The sequence below is a fragment of the Acanthochromis polyacanthus genome, chromosome 16, assembly GCF_021347895.1.
Source record: "Acanthochromis polyacanthus isolate Apoly-LR-REF ecotype Palm Island chromosome 16, KAUST_Apoly_ChrSc, whole genome shotgun sequence".
NCBI lineage: Eukaryota > Metazoa > Chordata > Actinopteri > Pomacentridae > Acanthochromis > Acanthochromis polyacanthus.
This window is the reverse complement of record NC_067128.1, coordinates 36,022,033-36,042,018: the sequence shown is the minus strand read 5'-3', so window position 1 is coordinate 36,042,018 and position 19,986 is coordinate 36,022,033. Positions and strand designations below refer to the sequence as shown.

The window sequence follows — 19,986 nt, the reverse complement described above, 5'->3', positions numbered from 1 at the left end:
GCCGATAAATGGACTAAAGATGTAAGAAAATAAAAGCAGGACAGGAAGTAGAGTTAGGCTGATAAATGGACTAAAGACAAAAAAATAAAAGCAGGACAGGAAGTAAGGTTAGGCTGATAAATGGACTAAAGATGTAAGAAAATAAAAGCTGGACAGGAAGTAACGCGAGGCTGATAAATGGACTAAAGATGTAAGAAAATAAAAGCAGGACAGGAAGTAGAGTTAGGCTGATAAACGGACTAAAGACGTAAGAAAATAAAAGCAGGACAGGAAGTAGAGTTAGGCTGATAAACGGACTAAAGATGTAAGAAAATTAAAGCAGGACAGGAAGTAGAGTTAGGCCGATAAATGGACTAAAGATGTAAGAAAATAAAAGCAGGACAGGACGTAGAGTTAGGCTGATAAATGGACTAAAGATGTAAGAAAATAAAAGCTGGACAGGAAGTAACGCGAGGCTGATAAATGGACTAAAGACGTAAGAAAATAAAAGCAGGACAGGAAGTAGAGTTAGGCTGATAAACGGACTAAAGACGTAAGAAAATAAAAGCAGGACAGGAAGTAGAGTTAGGCTGATAAACGGACTAAAGATGTAAGAAAATTAAAGCAGGACAGGAAGTAGAGTTAGGCCGATAAACAGACTAAAGATGTAAGAAAATAAAAGCAGTACAGGAAGCAGAGTTAGGCCGATAAACGGACTAAAGACGTAAGAAAATAGAAGCAGGACAGGACGTAGAGTTAGGCCGATAAACAGACTAAAGACGTAAGAAAATAAAAGCAGGACAGGAAGTAGAGTTAGGCTGATAAATGGACTAAAGATGTAAGAAAATAAAAGCTGGACAGGAAGTAACGCGAGGCTGATAAATGGACTAAAGATGTAAGAAAATAAAAGCAGGACAGGAAGTAGAGTTAGGCTGATAAACGGACTAAAGACGTAAGAAAATAAAAGCAGGACAGGAAGTAGAGTTAGGCTGATAAACGGACTAAAGATGTAAGAAAATTAAAGCAGGACAGGAAGTAGAGTTAGGCCGATAAATGGACTAAAGATGTAAGAAAATAAAAGCAGGACAGGAAGTAGAGTTAGGCTGATAAACGGACTAAAGATGTAAGAAAATTAAAGCAGGACAGGAAGTAGAGTTAGGCCGATAAATGGACTAAAGATGTAAGAAAATAAAAGCAGGACAGGAAGTAGAGTTAGGCTGATAAATGGACTAAAGACAAAAAAATAAAAGCAGGACAGGAAGTAGAGTTAGGCTGATAAACGGACTAAAGATGTAAGAAAATTAAAGCAGGACAGGAAGTAGAGTTAGGCCGATAAATGGACTAAAGATGTAAGAAAATAAAAGCAGGACAGGAAGTAGAGTTAGGCTGATAAATGGACTAAAGACAAAAAATAAAAGCAGGACAGGAAGTAAGGTTAGGCTGACAAATGGACTAAAGACACAAGAAAATAAAAGCAGGACAGGAAGATTTTAAAAATAAAGCACCGAGGTCAGATTTCAGCTCCGAAACAGTGGGTCAGGATTATGGTAAAGTATCTTCTTAAATGTGAATATTTTCCGTTTCCTTTCCTCCTCTATGGCTGCAAACTGAGTATCTTTGAATTGATGAACATTTTTCACCATTTTATGAGATTTTAAAGACAAAACGACTCATTTTGAAGATGAATAAATTAGCCTGAGTCACTTTTCAAGAAGAAAAGAGTCTAAACGCTTTGATTTCAGCTTCCTAAATGTGATATTTTCTGGTTTCTTCCCTCTTTCATGACAATAAACAGAGTTGATAAAACAATACATTTGATGAAATTTTTCACCATTTTCTGATATTCTATCAACCAAACAACTAACCGATTATAATTGACAGATTAATAAACAATGAAAATATTAGTTATTTGCAGCACTATGCAAAAAAAAAGGAAAATGTAGATGTGATGTGAAATCAGGAGCTCAGACAGCACATAGTGATGATGCAGCTTAACATTATTCCAACACAGAGCATAAAACTGTAGACAACAAAGTGAAATAAATACAGGACGTTCTACTAGTTTACTTCTATAACTTTACTTGGAAATAATTAATCTTTCTGGTGAATTTTAAAGGGAGGGTATCTAAAAGAAATGATCAAATGAAGTAAAACTTCTGTCAAAGCCTGTTTCTGGCCACATAGTCCTCTCTGCAGCTGAAGTATTTCCATATATCTGCTTTATTTTGGTGTCTTTTAAACAACTGATTACATTAATTCTGTCATTCTCTGGTACAGTAGTCATGGAAAAGGAGAACCGTGTGAGTGAGGCCAGCGTTATCTGTGGACAGAAGGTCTGAACGGTTTCTAAGAAAACATCTAATTGCAGATTTTCTGTCAGATATTGTGACTTCATTTGCAGTTTAATTTTTATAATAAATTCAGTTTAACATTAAAACACGTGATGGGGTGTTGAAACGAGAGACAACATTAAAGATAAGACCGATAAACTACGAGGACAGTAGAGCTGCAGTGATTAATTGATTATTTGTTCTGATAAATGATTGATCAGTTTGAGGATTTTTTTACAGAATGAAGTCTTAATTCTCTGATTTTTCTGGTTTCTTTCCTCCTCTATGACAGTAAACTAAAGCTCTTTGGACTAAATAAGACATTTGAGGAAACACTGATGTATTTGTCTCCATTTTCTGATACTTTATAGACCAAAAAACTAAGTGTTTTTCTACATCTAAAAGAGTTGCAGCCCTTTAATGAAGCTTCATCAAACCAAGCTCCATTAGTTTGGTTTGATGGAATTCACCAGATCAGCTTAAATATTGAGGTTAAAACCCTAAAAAAAATATTATCATGCATATTTAACAGACTTACACCCAACAGTATTATTTCAGGTAGAAAGGGGTACCGTATATATAATTATTAAGTACTTTTTATTTGAAACGCTAGCATATGGCAATGGGGATTTATCACGCAGTTTTTTAATGAATGTTGTAAAAAACATACGACAATCACAACCAAAATTTATAGCACATTTTTCTCAACTGAGTCGCACATTTGGATGTAGACGGCGGGTCTAAAGAATCTCTATAAGAACAGACCTATGAATTAATTATGAATAAAGTATTGTGGCATCATTAAACTCTGCTTTTGAGAAAATAAAAGAACAAGTCTGTTACATCAACATTTTTACATGTATTTTTATTTCAAAGTGAAAATTTAACTTATGCCAAAATAGGGAACTAATTTGCAATTTATGTAAATAAAAATAACTAACAATTCTAATAAATATGATAAAAACCATACGACAAATCACTACCGACATTTAAAGCACACCTTTCTCAATCAAGCCGCACATTTTCATGAATAATTTTGAGGTTTTTTTTTTAAAGCTGTGGGACGATTTAGACAACAAAAATCATGTCTGAAGAATCTATAATAAGAATAAACCCGAGGAATAGTAATAAATGTGCTGCAGATTATAAATACAGTATCGTGATGCTCATCTGTTCTGAGCTGTAAAATAACATGTTTGTTAATTACATCATCTTATTTATGCGTTACTCATTACCTGGTGAAAATTAAACTTTACGTTAAGATAGGGCCTTAATTTGCAACAACAACAATAAGAAATATAATAACAACCCCATGGTGAATCACAACCAAAATTTTGACCACATTATTCTCAACTGAGGCACATCTTTACGCAGAATTTTTAGGGTTTTTTTAGACATCGAAAATCGTGTCTGAAGAATCTATAATAAGAATAAACCTGAGGAATTGTGCTTCACTGCTTATGAACTGGGTGCTACAGAGATGCACTGACCTTCAAATCTTGTTTTAGATTGTATAAAAGAACATGTTTGTTCATTACATCATCATGTTTACATGTACATGTATTTCCAATTTGCAATACATGCCAAAATAGTCGATTTAATTCAACTTCTTGGGGGAAGTCAAGGTGTCCTGTCCCTCACAAGTGTCATAATTCAGAAAAACAGGGGATATATTAAGCAAATTAAAGTGCATAATAATTGTAATTTTGCGTGTATTGATTGAACGTCGGAGGAGGTTCGGTGTCATGAACGGCAGCCTGTCGACCACAACCATCTGTCCAAACACCACCATCTCCTCTGAACACACTCCACCGCCCGCCGGCACCAGTGTGTGTGAGCCAGATAATGAAAGTGTGTTTAGAGGGGGTGGGGGGGGGGTTTACACCTTCAGCATGATGACATCATTCTCAGGTATCAATGGAGTGGCGCAGCAGCTCTCCACACTGATTCCTCTTGCATTTCCCCAGCTGAAATGTGGGGGCTCTGTTTCATACCAGCCATGTATCCTATCCTACCCCCCCCCCCCCCCTCCACCACCACCCAAACTAACCCCTTTAATAACATCTTATATTAACGGCAGCGACTCTCAGCTGGACGCCACAGATCGGCCTCCCTGGATATGATGACTGCACATATATCCCCCCCCCCAAAAGGCTATAATTAGATTCAAACACAGCGTTTTCCTTCTAAAAACAGCTGGTTGAAGGATTCGCATTCCTCAGCCGCCATGAAACCATCCCATTCTGCTCAGTTCAGGAGCAAAAAACGTCGCCCACAATACTGACTACCAGCTAATAATAAATATTATAACATATATATAATAATACATGCATGCACCCTTCTGGCTGCTAGTGGCTCACTCTGATCTGGCACAAAAATAAAGGTTTAATTTGGATTCTAGTGGATAATAATAACAGTAAATGACATCCATGGGGGATATTTTGATGAATTAAACAGGTGACAGCTGAAAGAGTGCAAAGAGTGCACTAAAAAACCCACTTATTACACTGTTTGTCTGCATTACATGCCTATTAATGTGCAAAAAAATCAAACGTGAGCTGGAAAATAAAGAAAAAAAAAACACCAAATACTGACGCTCACAATTTCTATTTTTTAGCACAACCGCAAAAAACCTCGATAATCCAGAATGAGCGTTTCATTTAGAATCCAAATCGAGTTTTTCCAGTAAAAGTGACATTGATTTTTTTTTTTTTTACCCCATAACAAGTGATCCTGGTGTCAGTAATCAGATGATGTAATGCCTTTTATTCTGTTGTTTAAAAGGACACTTCGAGGCGTTAGAGGAGCAGAAATAAATCGTGTTAAGCATCACGGTGGTGAAAATATAAATGTGTGTTTTTGTTTTCTGAGCGCAGGTTTAATGTCCGGACACAACACTTTGAACGCAGGCTAATGCTGTTAGCTCCCATGCTAACTGTTATTGTGCAAGATGGACCCCTTCTTTCCACCAACTGCCGAGCCGAGGCTAACTAACTACCCCATCCCCCCATGTTTGTGTCTGTCAGCCGCAATAATAGCGCTTTTACCGGCCGCTATTCCGCACTTTCGCACGAATAAATGCAAATATTGACGCCTCGTCGTGTGTTCGGCGCTAACGTTAGACGCCTTTACAAGTTTTTCCTCGACTGACAGGCTGAATAAACTTACTTGAGTCCCAGTCCGTGGAGATGTTGTCCTATTAATCGTATGACATCCTCCTCCGCCTGCGATAGCCGCTTCTTCTTCTTCAGCGAGCCCACCTCCGAGCCCGAGGCCGTGGAGGCGGCTGAGGAAGTCCCGATTGAAGAGCCGTTGCTGGTACCGACACTGTTACCGTTGTCCGTACTGGAGAGCAGCCCGTTGGAGTGGGTCCCCCCGGCCGAAGATGACTCCCCGTTTTGTGCGCTGTTCAGGCAGGAGAGCTCCGAGGATTCCTGTCCCTGTCCTGCCCCGTTTGCCTGCATGCTGCCGCTGAGGTTGTTGACGACGCTTCGGTTAAAGTGGATGGCTGAAGTGGCTTGAGAGTGAGTAGCAAGTCCTAGGACAACTCCGGACAGGCCTGTTACGACTGCTGAAGCCCCGGGCTCTCCTGCTCCCTCCGCCGCCGAGGCTCGGTGCTTCTTCCGCGGGGGCGGCGACGCTCCGCCGGTGTCCGAGTCGGAGGAGGAGGAAGCGGAGGCCAGAGTTTCCTCACCGAGAGCGGCCGTGGTTAGAAGCCGGCGGAGCTCCGGGTGGGAAATGAAGGTTGCGTTTCCAGGTTTGGAGCGGACTGTCACGGCGGAGCTCCGTCAGTCTGACCGTTTTGTTGTTGTTTCTCTGAAAACAGCTGCAGCTCTAATGGAGGCCCGACGCTGTGACGTAACAGGAAATTCCTACACTAGCAAGCTTCCGGGTAGAATTATAATCCAGGGCGGTGCAAAGGAGTTAGTTAGCATCTTAACTACCCACAGCAATAGCAGAGGACTTAGTTAGCATCATAATTACCCACAACAATAGCAGAGGAGTTAGTTAGCATCTTAATTACCCATAATAATAGTAGGAATTAATCAGCATGTTAATTACCCATAATAATAGTAGGAATTAATTAGCATCTTAACTACCCACGACAATAGCAGAGGAGTTAGCATCTTAACTACCCACAACAATAGTAGAAGAGTTAGTAAGCATCTTAATTACCCACAGCAACAGCAGAGGAGTTAGTTAGTGTTTTAATTACCCATAACAATAGCAGAGGAGTAAGTTAACATCATTATTACCCAAAACAATAGCAGAGGAGTAAATTAGCACCTTAACTACCCACAGCAATAGCAGAGGAATTTAGCATCTTAATTACCCACAGTAGTAATAGATGAGTTAGTTAGCATCTTAACGACCCAAAACAATAGCAGATGAGATAGCTAGCACCTTAACTACCCACAACAATAGCAAAGGAGTTAATTACTTTCATAGCTGTCCACAAAATAACAGAGAAGCAAGTTAGCATCATAACTGTCCATATTACCAATGGAGGAGTTAGCATCATAGATATCCGCAGCAATAAAAGGGGAGTTAGCATCATAACTACCCCCAGCAAGAGCAGGGGAGACAGTTAGCATCATTTCTACTTACGATAATACCAGAGGGATTAGTAATCATAGCTGCCTACAACAATAACAGAGAAGCTAGTTAGCATCATAATTCCCCACAACAATAACAGGAGAGTTAGTTAGTATACTAACTACCCACAACAATATCAGAGAGGTTAGTTAGCATCATAACTACATATAATTTTATTAGATGTTTTGTTTCCAGAGAGTTGACTCAAAGAAGCTTTGGATTTATTTTGTTTTCCACATGCATTTTTGGGGGGGTCTTCACATTACTTTTTAAATTAGTTTGGTAACATGTTAATGTCTACAACATCGTGCTGTAAATTGTGTCACTTTTATCTATAAATTAATTCCTGTCATTTTTAAAGTGTAAATATGAACATTTCCTTTATTGCCATTTTAAGATTATTCAGTTAATTAGATCCCTGATCAGTGCAAATTACCCCTCAGATTAACCTAATGGATGAAAGTAAATGATCTTTGCTATGGTAACAGTGATGTTAATACACTGACATCTCCTGTGATGAAGTTAGAAAGAAATCTGTTGGATTAACTTTAATTTTTTCATATTTCTATGTTTTTGCTTTTCATTTACATTCATGCTAAATTGAGGATTTAATTTGTGCTTTGGACAACTCTCAAAATCAATGCCACATTACAAAATAATCTCCAAAATGTAGTGCAAACATGTTTTATTAACACAGCATCAGTACAAAGTGATTAAACTACATTATTTTACAAACCTGAGCTCAAAGTGAAACAACAGAGAGAGTAGTTTATTGTCTGGTCCAAACGTGTAATTTACATGTGAAAAAACGAGTACATCAATGGAAAATGTTGGTTTATCTGATAAACAGTTGACCCTCTGATACAGGTAAAGGTGTTTTAGGTATTAACTGTCAAGCTCTTTTTGATGCAGAATTAATCTAGCGTGAGTGCAACAAACCTGAACATTTCCATCATCATGTTTCACAGCTGCTGTGAGCTTCTTCTCCTGAAAACCTGCCAAACTTGTTTCTGTGGACAAACAGCTCGATGTTCGATTCATCTGTCCAGAAAATGATTCCAAAACACCTGCTCTTTGTTTGTATGATCACCAGTAAATGCTTTTTCCTCACACGCTTCTTTCTGATTGCACGTTTAGCATGTTTGTTCTTAAGCTAATTTGCTTTGCAGCCAGTTCTGGACGAATTTGTTCAAAATCTGCGTCACTAAATATAAGGCTTTGTGTTCATCAGTTTATATGTCATTTATTGAGTGCATAACATTTTTCTGTAAAGTCTCTCAGTTTGTTTTCTCAATTATATTAGAAGAATCAAGAGTTTGAATTGGATGCGCTTATTTTTTCCACATCTCAGTGAATTAAAATGATAAACAGGAGCTCTGTGAGATATTCCTGAAGTATATACAACTTTACAAAAGAGGTTTCTGTTCTTAAAAGTTATTTCACTGCTGCAAAAATAGTACAGTAGCATGTTGTTGTGTTGGCCTACGTCCATGTAGCTTAAATTAGCTATAAAAAGATCTAGATCGATAAAATGTAGATGAGGTGTAATCAAAAAGTCCAACATGTGCAACTGTGATGAGTCAAAATAGTCAATTCAATTTGAAAAAAGTTCCTAAAATCAGTTGTTTATAGGAAAAATTCAACAAATTTACCGAACAAAATTTCCAGGAAGTGTTACCAGCATTGTAGGAGCACTGGGAGCAGAGTATCACCGCACCAGGAGAATACTTCTACAGAAATGGAAGTTATTTTTGCATTTTTACACTCACAGTCGCTGAACTTTTTGGTCGCACCCCATATGTGAGAAATGGAGCAAAAACTGACATCCTGCTGAGTCTATCTCTGTGTTAAAGACATTTCAAAAGAAGAAAACTGTCATGAAAGCTCCCCGACTTGGTGTGGAAGGGCGGTGGTCACTGGGTCGGCGTTTCTACTGGGTTTGTCTTTGCCCTTCATGAAAAAAGTGAGCAGCTCCCCCTTTCCTTTGACGAATATCGGCCCTCTCCGGATGAAGCGGAAGCCGTACTCCTTCAGGATGTTGTAGCAGTCCTCCACCACCTGGGGGCGCAGCAGGACCAAACAGTAAGTGGCACAATATCAAGAGCCACCATGAAGTCTTAACACTGAACTCAGCTGACATCACCTTGTAATTGAAATGACTGAGTGTGAGGGGTTCAAAGTGGTATCAACAGGAGCAGGACACGTTTCGTGACACGTGTCATGTTATGCTGACGACACCAGAGTATTAGTTTGGGATTTTTTTATTTGACCCTTTGTCCTCACGTCCAGTGCACTTAAAGGAAAGCATGTTTGGAATAATTTAAGTCAATTAATGACTAACAGCTAGGAATGTTCTGAGCCCCATTCCAAGATTAATCAATCCGACTTTATTTATATCGCACTTCCCAGACAAATGAAATGAAACACAAGGGGCGTCACAGATGGAAGGAATAAAAAAAAATCAATATAACAATGTAGACAACAACCAGCATCATGTTATAAATGAAGGGCTCTAAAACACAATGAACTGAGAAAACACCAGACGAGATAAAATTAAACAAAATACCCATTATCACAATATAGATAGTGTATAGTAATGGCAAATACTTACTTCTGATACATTGTTTACATCCATTTTCATGTGGAAATGTTAAAAAAAAAGCTTCACCACCAGCTATGACATGTACCTCAGGGTTGTAAATGTGCTAACTTAGTTAAACACATCATGATTTAGCACTCATTTGTTCACCTGATGTCAGTAGACCTCATTGAAGTCTGTCACGGTGTTCCTTTATGAGCTAAACGTCCACAATGCTGCCTGCTTCTGCTGGTCTCTACAGTACTAAACAGTAAGAAGCTCCACCTGGTGGAACAACCAGGTACTACAGCTGATGTAGAATATTTGAGGTGTGTATAATCTAGTAAAATGTCATCAGCAGATACTAAATATTAAATAACTGAGGTTGGGAGCCAAAAATACTCCTAAAAAATCCTTGAATAGGTTCTGTCTATAAATTACCAATGAACTGTGTGTTTTAAAAATTATTGTTTTTAAAAGAATATAGAAATTAAACAGATATAAAAATAACAACAAAATTATCTTGATTAAAGTTTGTTTTTGAGCAAAAATCTCAAATAGAACTGCAAAACTGGTCATCATGTGCTCCTCTGGGTTGTAGAAACGCTATCTTACTTAAAGTCAAGATAATTTAGCTCTTATTTGCTACCCTGACATCAGTAAACCTCACTGAAGTCTCTGTCACAGTGATCTTATCAGTTAAAGTCCCACAATGCTGCCTGCTTCCTGTGAATGCTAGAGGAATTAAACAGAAAGAAGCTCCACCTGGTGGAACAACCAGGTACTACAGCTGATCTAAAATACTTAAAGAGTAGGAAATTGGTATATCGGGTATCAGCAGATACTAAATGTTACATGGCGTGAATCGAGGGCCAATAACACTTGATTGAAGCAACCCTAAAACCAACTACACACAGTTTTGTCTATAATCTACCAATGAACTTTGTGTTTATACTGACATGTAAGCGTCTCTTTTCTTGCAATTTTGGGATTTGTTTACTTTGTTCTGACTTTTTTATGTCGCAACATTGGATTGTGGGTAATTCCTTTAGGCAAAGTCTAAAGAAACCCTGAGTGATAAAAACGTCCGCAAAGGAATTTAAACGTCTGTGAAGGAGTCTTTGTTTACTTGATGATTTGACGGTGGGAACGTACTAAATGCTTGTGAATCCGTAAGTTTGGCCTGAGAGTTTGGAGGTTTAAAATGAGCAGGAAAAAGAAGAAGAATAAGAGGCAGTGTTTGAGTTTGACCTGGATGTTCCCCATCACTCCGGTCGACTCCATCCTGCTGGCCACGTTCACCGTGTTGCCCCAGATGTCGTAGTGAGGTTTACGAGCTCCGATCACACCGGCTAGAACCCCTCCTTTATTCAGACCTGAAGTGATCAATAAAGAATCATTAATATTAGTTTAAAGCTGCAGACAGACGCTCAGAGACCTGCACTGACCGATTCTCAGCATGAAGTTGTTGAAGGACTGCTTGTTGAGGTTGTTCAGCATCACTTTCATGGCCAAGGCGAAGTCTGCGAGGTCGGCCAGGTGCTGCCAGCGTTCGATTAGGGACTGGTCCTCCAGCTGGGGACCAACAGGGATTACTATTACTATTATTAACATATGCAGACATATAAAACAGGAGAGCAGATTGTTACTGATACATAATAATGTGAATTCATTTGTTACTGGCGTGGAAAGGTTCCATCTGCACATTTCCAGAGGTTAAACCCCCAAAAAAGACACAAAAAGGACAGCAGGGATGATAAAAAAATGAATGAGTCGTGCCATAAATTAGTGTTTTCCTTCACATTTTGACCAGATATTGAAGCAGAAAAGGATAAAAATGGAGCATAAACCAGACGTTTGTAGCTCAGTCTTCTCCACTGTCCTGCTTATCATCTTTCTCAGTGTTAAAATAAATCCACTCATAGACGCAGGTTTTGGGTCGAACCTTGCGGTTGTTGTATCCGTTGGTGTTGCTCTCTGGCGTCAGTCCTGAAGCCGCCATGTAGGTGCTTCCTATCGTCTTGATCTTCGTGATGCATCGAAACTCGTCTCTGTCTAATAACTGGAGGAGGAAGTGGACAGGAAGTAGTCGGAGTTTAAACTCTGAGGTCAGATGAAGGGGTGGAAAAAGTGCTCAGATCCTCTATTTTAGAAATGTAGAAATGCCTCATTATAAATAAAGGTTTTGCATGAAAAAACATAAAAGTGCATAGCAGAACCAGGTAATTAAAGTAAAATGTTACAGTAAAAGTACTGGCTTCTTATTGAACTCAGTTAAAATTTAAAAGAAATGAAAATAAAGTCAAAACCTTTCTAAATTATCGAAAAATATTTTTAGAAAATAAATAAATAAATAAATAAACCTAACAAATCACTTAATTTTGCAAAAAAGTAGGTGGAAAATATTTAAAAAGCGTATTAAAATGTCAGAAAACAAATATTTAAAAAACTTAGATGAATATAGAAATAATTTTTTTTAAAAAAATCTAAAACCAAAATTAAATTGGGAATCTGACTGTCTTGTGGAAGAAATAGGTGGATGACATAAAATGAATAAATACATATAAATGTAAATAAATTATACATACATATTTATATAATTTATTTATGTATTTTTTTCTTTTTTAATAAAATAAGAAAATGTTTTAAAAACATTTTAAAATAAAAAAATGAAAAAAAATATAAATAATAATAATAATAATAACAATAAAAACTGGAAGCAGTAATTATTTTTTAGAAAATATTCAAAATGTATATACATTTTTAAATTTAAGAGAAAAAATCTTGAAATTAATAGTTTTTTTCATAATAGGTTTAATATATGACTGTGTTGTATTTTAGGCTTGTTATAATATTACATCCCTCTGACATGTAGAGGAATGAAAGGAGAACGTATCAGAAGGAAATCTCCAGTAAAAGTACCTGAAACGTGTACTTTATTACAGTATTTAAGAAAGCAGCAGCAGAACTCACGCTGTCGAAGTCAGAGATGATCTCGTTGAGGATCCGGAGACACTCGATTCCTCCGTTGTTGATGCTCTCCTCGGTGTAGAAGTCAGAGAAGTTTGGGATGGAAGCAAACATCACTCCGATCTCCTCGTAGGACTGACTGTAGAGCTCCTGGAGAGTCAGAATACACTTTATTATCTCCAGTTAGAGGATCTGATCTGCTGTGAGGAGCTTCTACTCAGATCATCTCAGGTCCTCATTTCCTCTTCTGACCTGGAGGTCGACTTTTAGCTGCTACTTAAAGGATGAAGAAGCTGCTGGAGAAGCTCTGATCATCATTTATTTAGTATTTTAATCACATATAAAAGAACCACCACACAGCTGCAGTATTCAGAAGATTCTTTATAGCTGAAGAATTTTCCTGGATGAAGATGAAAGATGTTCCAGAACCAGAAGAGAATTCAGTTGTTTCAAACTTGAAGCTCGAACTGAGAATCCACACAGACACAATATGAAAATTAGCAAGGTAATAAACTGAATTTCATTAGTTATTTTATATTAAATTAAACTTTGTTTGTTTTTCTGCTCATTAACACGTCACAGATCAGTAAAATGCAATTTTCCAACAGACCTGAAGATGGCAGTGATGTGCAGCAAACTGTCATGAGGAGCGTTTCCCTCCGTTATTATACTGACATTCATTGGTTTCAAAGTTGTATATATATATATATGTCAGGGTAGAGACTGCGATTTGGTAGAATTGGAGTTTCTACCGGTAGAGATTGCGATTGGAGTCTCTACCAGTAGAAACTCCACTCCTACCAGTAGAAATTTGTCAGGGCTAAGGTTAGACTTTTAAGGTTAGGGTCAGGGGTCAGATTTAAAGTTCCATCTCTACTGGTAGAGACTCCAATTCTACCAAATCGCAGTCTCTACCCTGACATATATATGAAGAGTTCATTTGCAAAAACAGATAACTCCGTTTTGATACATTTTCAGAAAACCTTTTTTATTGTTTACTTCAGATAATATCAATCAAACTGAAGTTGAGTGGATTTGACTCAGTAGAAAAATACATGAAAAATAGAGAAAAAATAAATTATTAGTGTTATTATTATTATTATGTCAAGTAAACAATAAAAAATGAGTTTTCTGAAAACGGAGTTCCGTGTTTTTGCAAATGAACTCTTCATATATAAACTACTCTGAAACCAACGAATGTCAGTATCACCTATTTTTTAAAAAATTAAAAATATATATATCTGAACTGTGAGCCCGACTACACACTGCGTTTTGGAAGAAAGGAAGTGGGAAATATATTTGTATATAAAAAACATATTTAAAAATATCACTCTTGTTCTTCTGACTTTTTTCCTCACATTCTTGTTGTATCTTATAAAACGTGCAGCACTTTGTTTTTGTTTTTTTTGCCAATAAATCAACTGTATTTGGTTTCTTAAGATGTTTTTGATCTTCTGTTTCTGTTCCTACCAGCTGGAAGAGCTTTTAAATCCTATTAAATATTCTTTCATCCATCCAGCGGTCACCTCGTCTCTCTTCTTGGAGCCCAGGAAATGCTTGGCCACGTGTTCCGGCAGCATGTTGGTGACCAGAGCTTCGTTCCAGCGTCGCATCTCACACACTCGCTCCTTCTGGTCGTGGACGCCGATCTTCCACAGGAACAGCTTCCTGGACTGACGCTCCAGCTGGAAACCCACCAAACACAGATATTAGATCTGAAATGTTCTGAGTAAAACATGAACCTTCCCTGAGTTTCAGACTCACGTGTCGAGCAAAGACGTAGAAGCAGATCATCATGACGATGATCATCATGGTCATCAGGTACTTGGAGGGAACGGTGGACGTTCTGCAGATAAAAACACATTTAATCCACAGAAAAACTACTAAAATACCAAAAACAACTCCACTGCCAACGTGCTGTCAGCTTCTCTGTGTTACATTTTAGAGGGCTGTAACTTTAATTAGCAAAATGCAAAATATTTTTAACCTGAAACTGTAATTTTTAATTTCTATATCATACAATAATATGCAGGTATTAATATTTACATACATTTATTTAATTAGATATTAATTATTTAAATATTAATTTAAATATTATTAAATAAAATACCATTTTCCAACAACACATTTTTGTAGTTCTTCAGCTTCAATATTTTACAGTCAGATAAATGTGCACAAATAATAACTCAGTCTTAATGTCCTTTTTAATTTAATTTTTTAATTTAATTTAATTTAATTTTTAATCTAATATGAGCTAATACTGTAATCATTTCAGTAAATTTACATAATAATGTTTTATTTGTCCATATTTAAATTAGTCAGGCTAATTAAAATAATACATAATAAATAATATTATAATCAGTTTTACATGATAAAAATATATCTGACTTTTGTCATATTTAAATTTTCTAAGTAAATTAAAATAATAAATAATATTTAATTTAGTCATATTTAAATGTATTTATTTATATTTATTTATATATTTGTGTTATAAATGCATTTGTACTATAAATCATATTTAAATTAGCCAGGTCCATTTTTTTAAATAATAAATAATATTTAAATTCATCAATGAAATGTGTACAATGAATAATATTTTAATTAGACTGGTAATTTTTAAATGAAAAATTATATTTAAACTACTCAGGTAAATATGTATAATAAATAACATTTAAATTAGTCGCTGAATGTGTACAATAAATAATATTTGAATAAGTCACATAAATCATATTTGACCTTGTGAGTATAATTTATTTCTCAGCTGTATCCATCCAGTCCCTCACCTGTTGGAGGTGAAGCGGATGTAGTCGTACAGGTCGTAAATGTCCCTCCAGCTGTAGATGTTGACGGCGCCGGTTGCCGTGACGACCAGCACCATGAGGCCCAGCTTGATCAGGTGACTGACCTGCACCAACATGGCGGTGGCCACCAGCGACATCACGGCCATGAAGCTGTAGTGTTTGGGGTTCTCTGCACAGCCGCGATCACTGACGGACTCCAGGGTCGGACCCGAGGTTCTGTTGGAGAGCCGCAGAGACGGAGGGGCGCAGCTCAGCTGGAGAACCAGGAAGTAAAAATACAGTAAAAATACAGAATGGTTTACTGCTTTTATGGAGGTTTTAGTAACATGATGGGAAATAACAAAAAACATAACAACTGCATCATGATGCTGCCACCACCGTGCTTCACGTCATGATGCTGCCACCACCGTGCTTCACGTCATGATGCTGCCACCACCGTGCTTCACGTCATGATGCTGCCTCCACCGTGCTTCACGTCATGATGCTGCCTCCACCGTGCTTCACGTCATGATGCTGCCACCACCGTGCTTCACGTCATGATGCTGCCACCACCACCGTGCTTCACGTCATGATGCTGCCACCACCGTGCTTCACGTCATGATGCTGCCACCACCGTGCTTCACGTCATGATGCTGCCACCACCGTGCTTCACGTCATGATGCTGCCTCCACCGTGCTTCACGTCATGATGCTGCCACCACCGTGCTTCACGTCATGATGCTGCCACCACCGTGCTTCACATCATGATGCTGCCACCACCGTGCTTCACATCATGATGCTGCCACCACCGTGCTTCACATCATGATGCTGCCTCCACCGTGCTTCACATCATGATGCTGCCACGACTGTGCTTCACATCATGATGCTGCCACCACCGTACTTCACATCATGATGCTGCCTCCACCATGCTTCATTATGATGCTGCCACCACCGTGCTTCACGTCATGATGCTGCCACCACCGTGCTTCACGTCATGATGCTGCCACCACCGTGCTTCACATCATGATGCTGCCTCCACCGTGCTTCACGTCATGATGCTGCCACCACCGTGCTTCACGTCATGATGCTGCCACCACCGTGCTTCACGTCATGATGCTGCCTCCACCGTGCTTCACGTCATGATGCTGCCACCACCGTGCTTCACATCATGATGCTGCCTCCACCATGCTTCATTATGATGCTGCCACCACCGTGCTTCACATCATGATGCTGCCTCCACCGTGCTTCACATCATGATGCTGCCTCCACCGTGCTTCACATCATGATGCTGCCACGACTGTGCTTCACATCATGATGCTGCCACCACCGTGCTTCACATCATGATGCTGCCTCCACCGTGCTTCACATCATGATGCTGCCTCCACCGTGCTTCACATCATGATGCTGCCTCCACCGTGCTTCACATCATGATGCTGCCTCCACCTTGCTTCATGGTGGGGATGGCTTGGTTGTGATGAAGTTCATTGTTTAGTGTTTATTTTACATTTTATATTTTTAATAACTGACTTTAATTGGTTGGTTGATCCTGATTGGTGGATTAGAAACTGTACATAGACGTATGTAGACGCTGTATTAAAGGCTGAGGCCCTACAGTGATATTTATTACTGAGATTAGCCTGACTAATGCAGTAAAACAGCTAAGGCCCTACAGTATCATAAAATACAGAAGTGAACCTAACTAATAAACATAAATATTATGACTAGGGTGTAATTAATGTTACAGTAGGAAGATTCATCCAGTGGGTTTCCTGGAGATCCTCCTGGGATGAACGTATATCTTCATGAGGAGCAGCAGAGTGTGTGAATGAACACAGCAGGTGTTTCCACTTTGTCCTCATCAAACCACCTGTAAAGAGACTGCTGGGTCCCTCAGGGCTCCATTAGGCGTCTGTCGTGCTGCCTGAAGGCCCCCAGGACCCAAAGGCTGCCTCACACATTACTGCCTCTCAGCTGTAACAACAAACACTAAAACCCAGCGTTCATCTCCCCGTCTCACCTGTCAGGTGCAGGCGGAGCTTTCAGGAAAACGCAGCATGCTTTTCTAATCCTGTTGTTGCTATAGTAACCAGGTTATGATCAACAGGGAGCAGTTTAATAATAGAACATCTCTGCACTGGCTGATTAAAGCCCCACAACAGGCCACGTTCACATTGAAGTTTTGCACTTTTATGAATTACACTTTATTCTTTTACAGGTTTTCACTGTGAAATTGCACAGTTTTTACTTTATTATGTTTTACTATATTACATTATTTAAAGCAGCAACAAAAATGTTTTTCTTTATAATAAGCTTTAATAATGCATGTATATTATTTTTTCCACTAATTTTGTAGGGTTTTATATCACCAAATTTGCAATTATTTTAAAAGTAATTGCACTTATTTGGGGGAAAAAAGTATGTATGTTAAGGATTGAAAAATTTTAAGTACTGGTTTTAAAATGGTTATTTTACAGATTTTTTGTATTTTGTTAAATTAAAGATAATATCTCAAAATCACAGAAAAACATAAGTTTGATCCATAGTGGTGGCATCATGATGCTGCCTCCAGCATGCTTCATCATGATGTTGCCACCACCGTGCTTCATCATGATGCTGCCACCACCGTGCTTTACATCATGATGTTGCCTCCACCGTGCTTCACGTCATGATGCTGCCTCCACCATGCTTCATCATGATGTTGCCACCACCGTGCTTCACGTCATGATGCTGCCACCACCGTGCTTCATCATGATGCTGCCACCACCGTGCTTCATCATGATGCTGCCTCCACCGTGCTTCATCATGATGCTGCCTCCACCGTGCTTCACATCATGATGCTGCCTCCACCGTGCTTCATCATGATGCTGCCTCCACCGTGCTTCACATCATGATGCTGCCTCCACCGTGCTTCACATCATGATGCTGCCTCCACCGTGCTTCACATCATGATGCTGCCACCACCATGCTTCATTATGATGCTGCCACCACCGTGCTTCATTATGATGCTGCCTCCACCGTGCTTCATCATGATGCTGCCTCCACCATGCTTCACATCATGATGCTGCCACCACCATGCTTCATTATGATGCTGCCTCCACCGTGCTTCACATCATGATGCTGCCTCCACCGTGCTTCATTATGATGCTGCCTCCACCGTGCTTCATCATGATGCTGCCTCCACCATGCTTCACATCATGATGCTGCCTCCACCGTGCTTCACATCATGATGCTGCCTCCACCGTGCTTCACATCATGATGCTGCCACGACTGTGCTTCACATCATGATGCTGCCTCCACCATGCTTCACATCATGATGCTGCCACCACCATGCTTCATTATGATGCTGCCACCACCATGCTTCATTATGATGCTGCCACCACCGTGCTTCACGTCATGATACTGCCTCCACCATGCTTCACATCATGATGCTGCCACCACCATACTTCATTATGATGCTGCCACCACCGTGCTTCACATCATGATGCTGCCACCACCGTGCTTCACGTCATGATACTGCCTCCACCATGCTTCACATCATGATGCTGCCACCACCATACTTCATTATGATGCTGCCACCACCGTGCTTCACATCATGATACTGCCTCCACTATGCTTCACATCATGATGCTGCCTCCACCGTGCTTCACATCATGATGCTGCCTCCACCATGCTTCACATCATGATGCTGCCTCCACCATGCTTCACATCATTATGCTGCCACCACCATGCTTCATTATGATGCTGCCACCACCGTGCTTCATCATGATGCTGCCTCCACCGTGCTTCACATCATGATGCTGCCTCCACCGTGCTTCATCATGATGCTGCCTCCACCGTGCTTCACATCATGATGCTGCCACCACCGTGCTTCACATCATGATGCTGCCACCACCGTGCTTCACGTCATGATGCTGCCTCCACCATGCTTCACATCATGATGCTGCCACCACCATGCTTCACTGTGGTGTGTTTGTGATGCTTTACTGTAAATCCTTATCTTTCTTATTTAAAGGCGTGATACAAAACACAGATTTATCGTGTTACCATGTCGGCGATCACAGCCATGGTCAGAACAAAGATGGCCGCCATGGCCCAGATGTTTCTCGCCCAGCGGGTTCGATCGATCCACATGGAGAACGAAACCAACCTCTTGGAGAACATCTGTAATGACAAAAAATAAAATATTAAATACTCAGGAATGATTTATTGTAAATATATTTGTGTCACATCCCAGTAGTGGCGGAAGAAGTATTCAGATCGTATATTTAAGTAAAAGAAGTAAAGAATGTTTTCTTACTCGAGGGAAGACGGCCGCCAGTGAGCAAACGGTGAGGATGAGCAGTAGAATCTGACCAACTGCCAGAGTGACGTAGTTCACAACCAGCCTGCAGCAAAACACACAACTTTAATCTGCAGCAGACAATCTGTAGCAGACAATCTTTCTCTAGGAGCAGAAATAAACACATAAATGAGCCCTTAGAGGACTCATATGGACGTCTGAACTCACAGCGGGTCGATGAAGACCTCCATGGCTGTGATGAAGAAGAGCACGACGATGCAGCAGCAGAAAGCAGCTCCGCTTCGTTTCTCCTTCTCTGAGGAGTAAAGTTCCTCCAGCTTCACGTCCACGAAACGCAGCGAGACCGCGTTGATCTGGTGATCCTTCATTCTGCAGGAAACAGGAGGGAACGTTAGCAAAGACGTGCTTCACTTCAGCTCAGTGGAATTAATCTGTGTTTTAATTCTGAAGTTCT

General features: G+C 39.5%; 2 protein-coding genes across 2 annotated transcripts in view; both read right to left on the bottom strand.

The window, feature by feature from the left end:
- The window catches only part of wdr26b (WD repeat domain 26b), a 28,846-nt gene extending 22,670 nt beyond the window's left edge, over positions 1 to 6,176 (bottom strand). The window contains exon 1 of the mRNA XM_022216749.2: positions 5,478 to 6,176. Within this exon, the coding sequence (XP_022072441.1) occupies positions 5,478 to 5,773 (296 nt within the window). The 5' untranslated portion in view covers positions 5,774 to 6,176. The remainder of the gene's footprint in view (positions 1 to 5,477) is intronic.
- Positions 6,177 to 7,573: 1,397 nt separating this feature from the next.
- Positions 7,574 to 19,986, bottom strand: part of LOC110967219 (adenylate cyclase type 3-like) — a 24,041-nt gene continuing 11,628 nt past the window's right edge. Inside the window, exons 10-20 of the mRNA XM_051936653.1 lie at positions 19,740 to 19,901; positions 19,530 to 19,617; positions 19,277 to 19,393; positions 15,237 to 15,508; positions 14,218 to 14,299; positions 13,980 to 14,138; positions 12,457 to 12,603; positions 11,429 to 11,545; positions 10,932 to 11,058; positions 10,735 to 10,859; positions 7,574 to 8,963 (exon numbers count right to left, since the gene is read on the bottom strand). Of these exons, the coding sequence (XP_051792613.1) occupies positions 8,781 to 8,963; positions 10,735 to 10,859; positions 10,932 to 11,058; positions 11,429 to 11,545; positions 12,457 to 12,603; positions 13,980 to 14,138; positions 14,218 to 14,299; positions 15,237 to 15,508; positions 19,277 to 19,393; positions 19,530 to 19,617; positions 19,740 to 19,901 (1,579 nt within the window). The 3' untranslated portion in view covers positions 7,574 to 8,780. The remainder of the gene's footprint in view (positions 8,964 to 10,734; positions 10,860 to 10,931; positions 11,059 to 11,428; positions 11,546 to 12,456; positions 12,604 to 13,979; positions 14,139 to 14,217; positions 14,300 to 15,236; positions 15,509 to 19,276; positions 19,394 to 19,529; positions 19,618 to 19,739; positions 19,902 to 19,986) is intronic.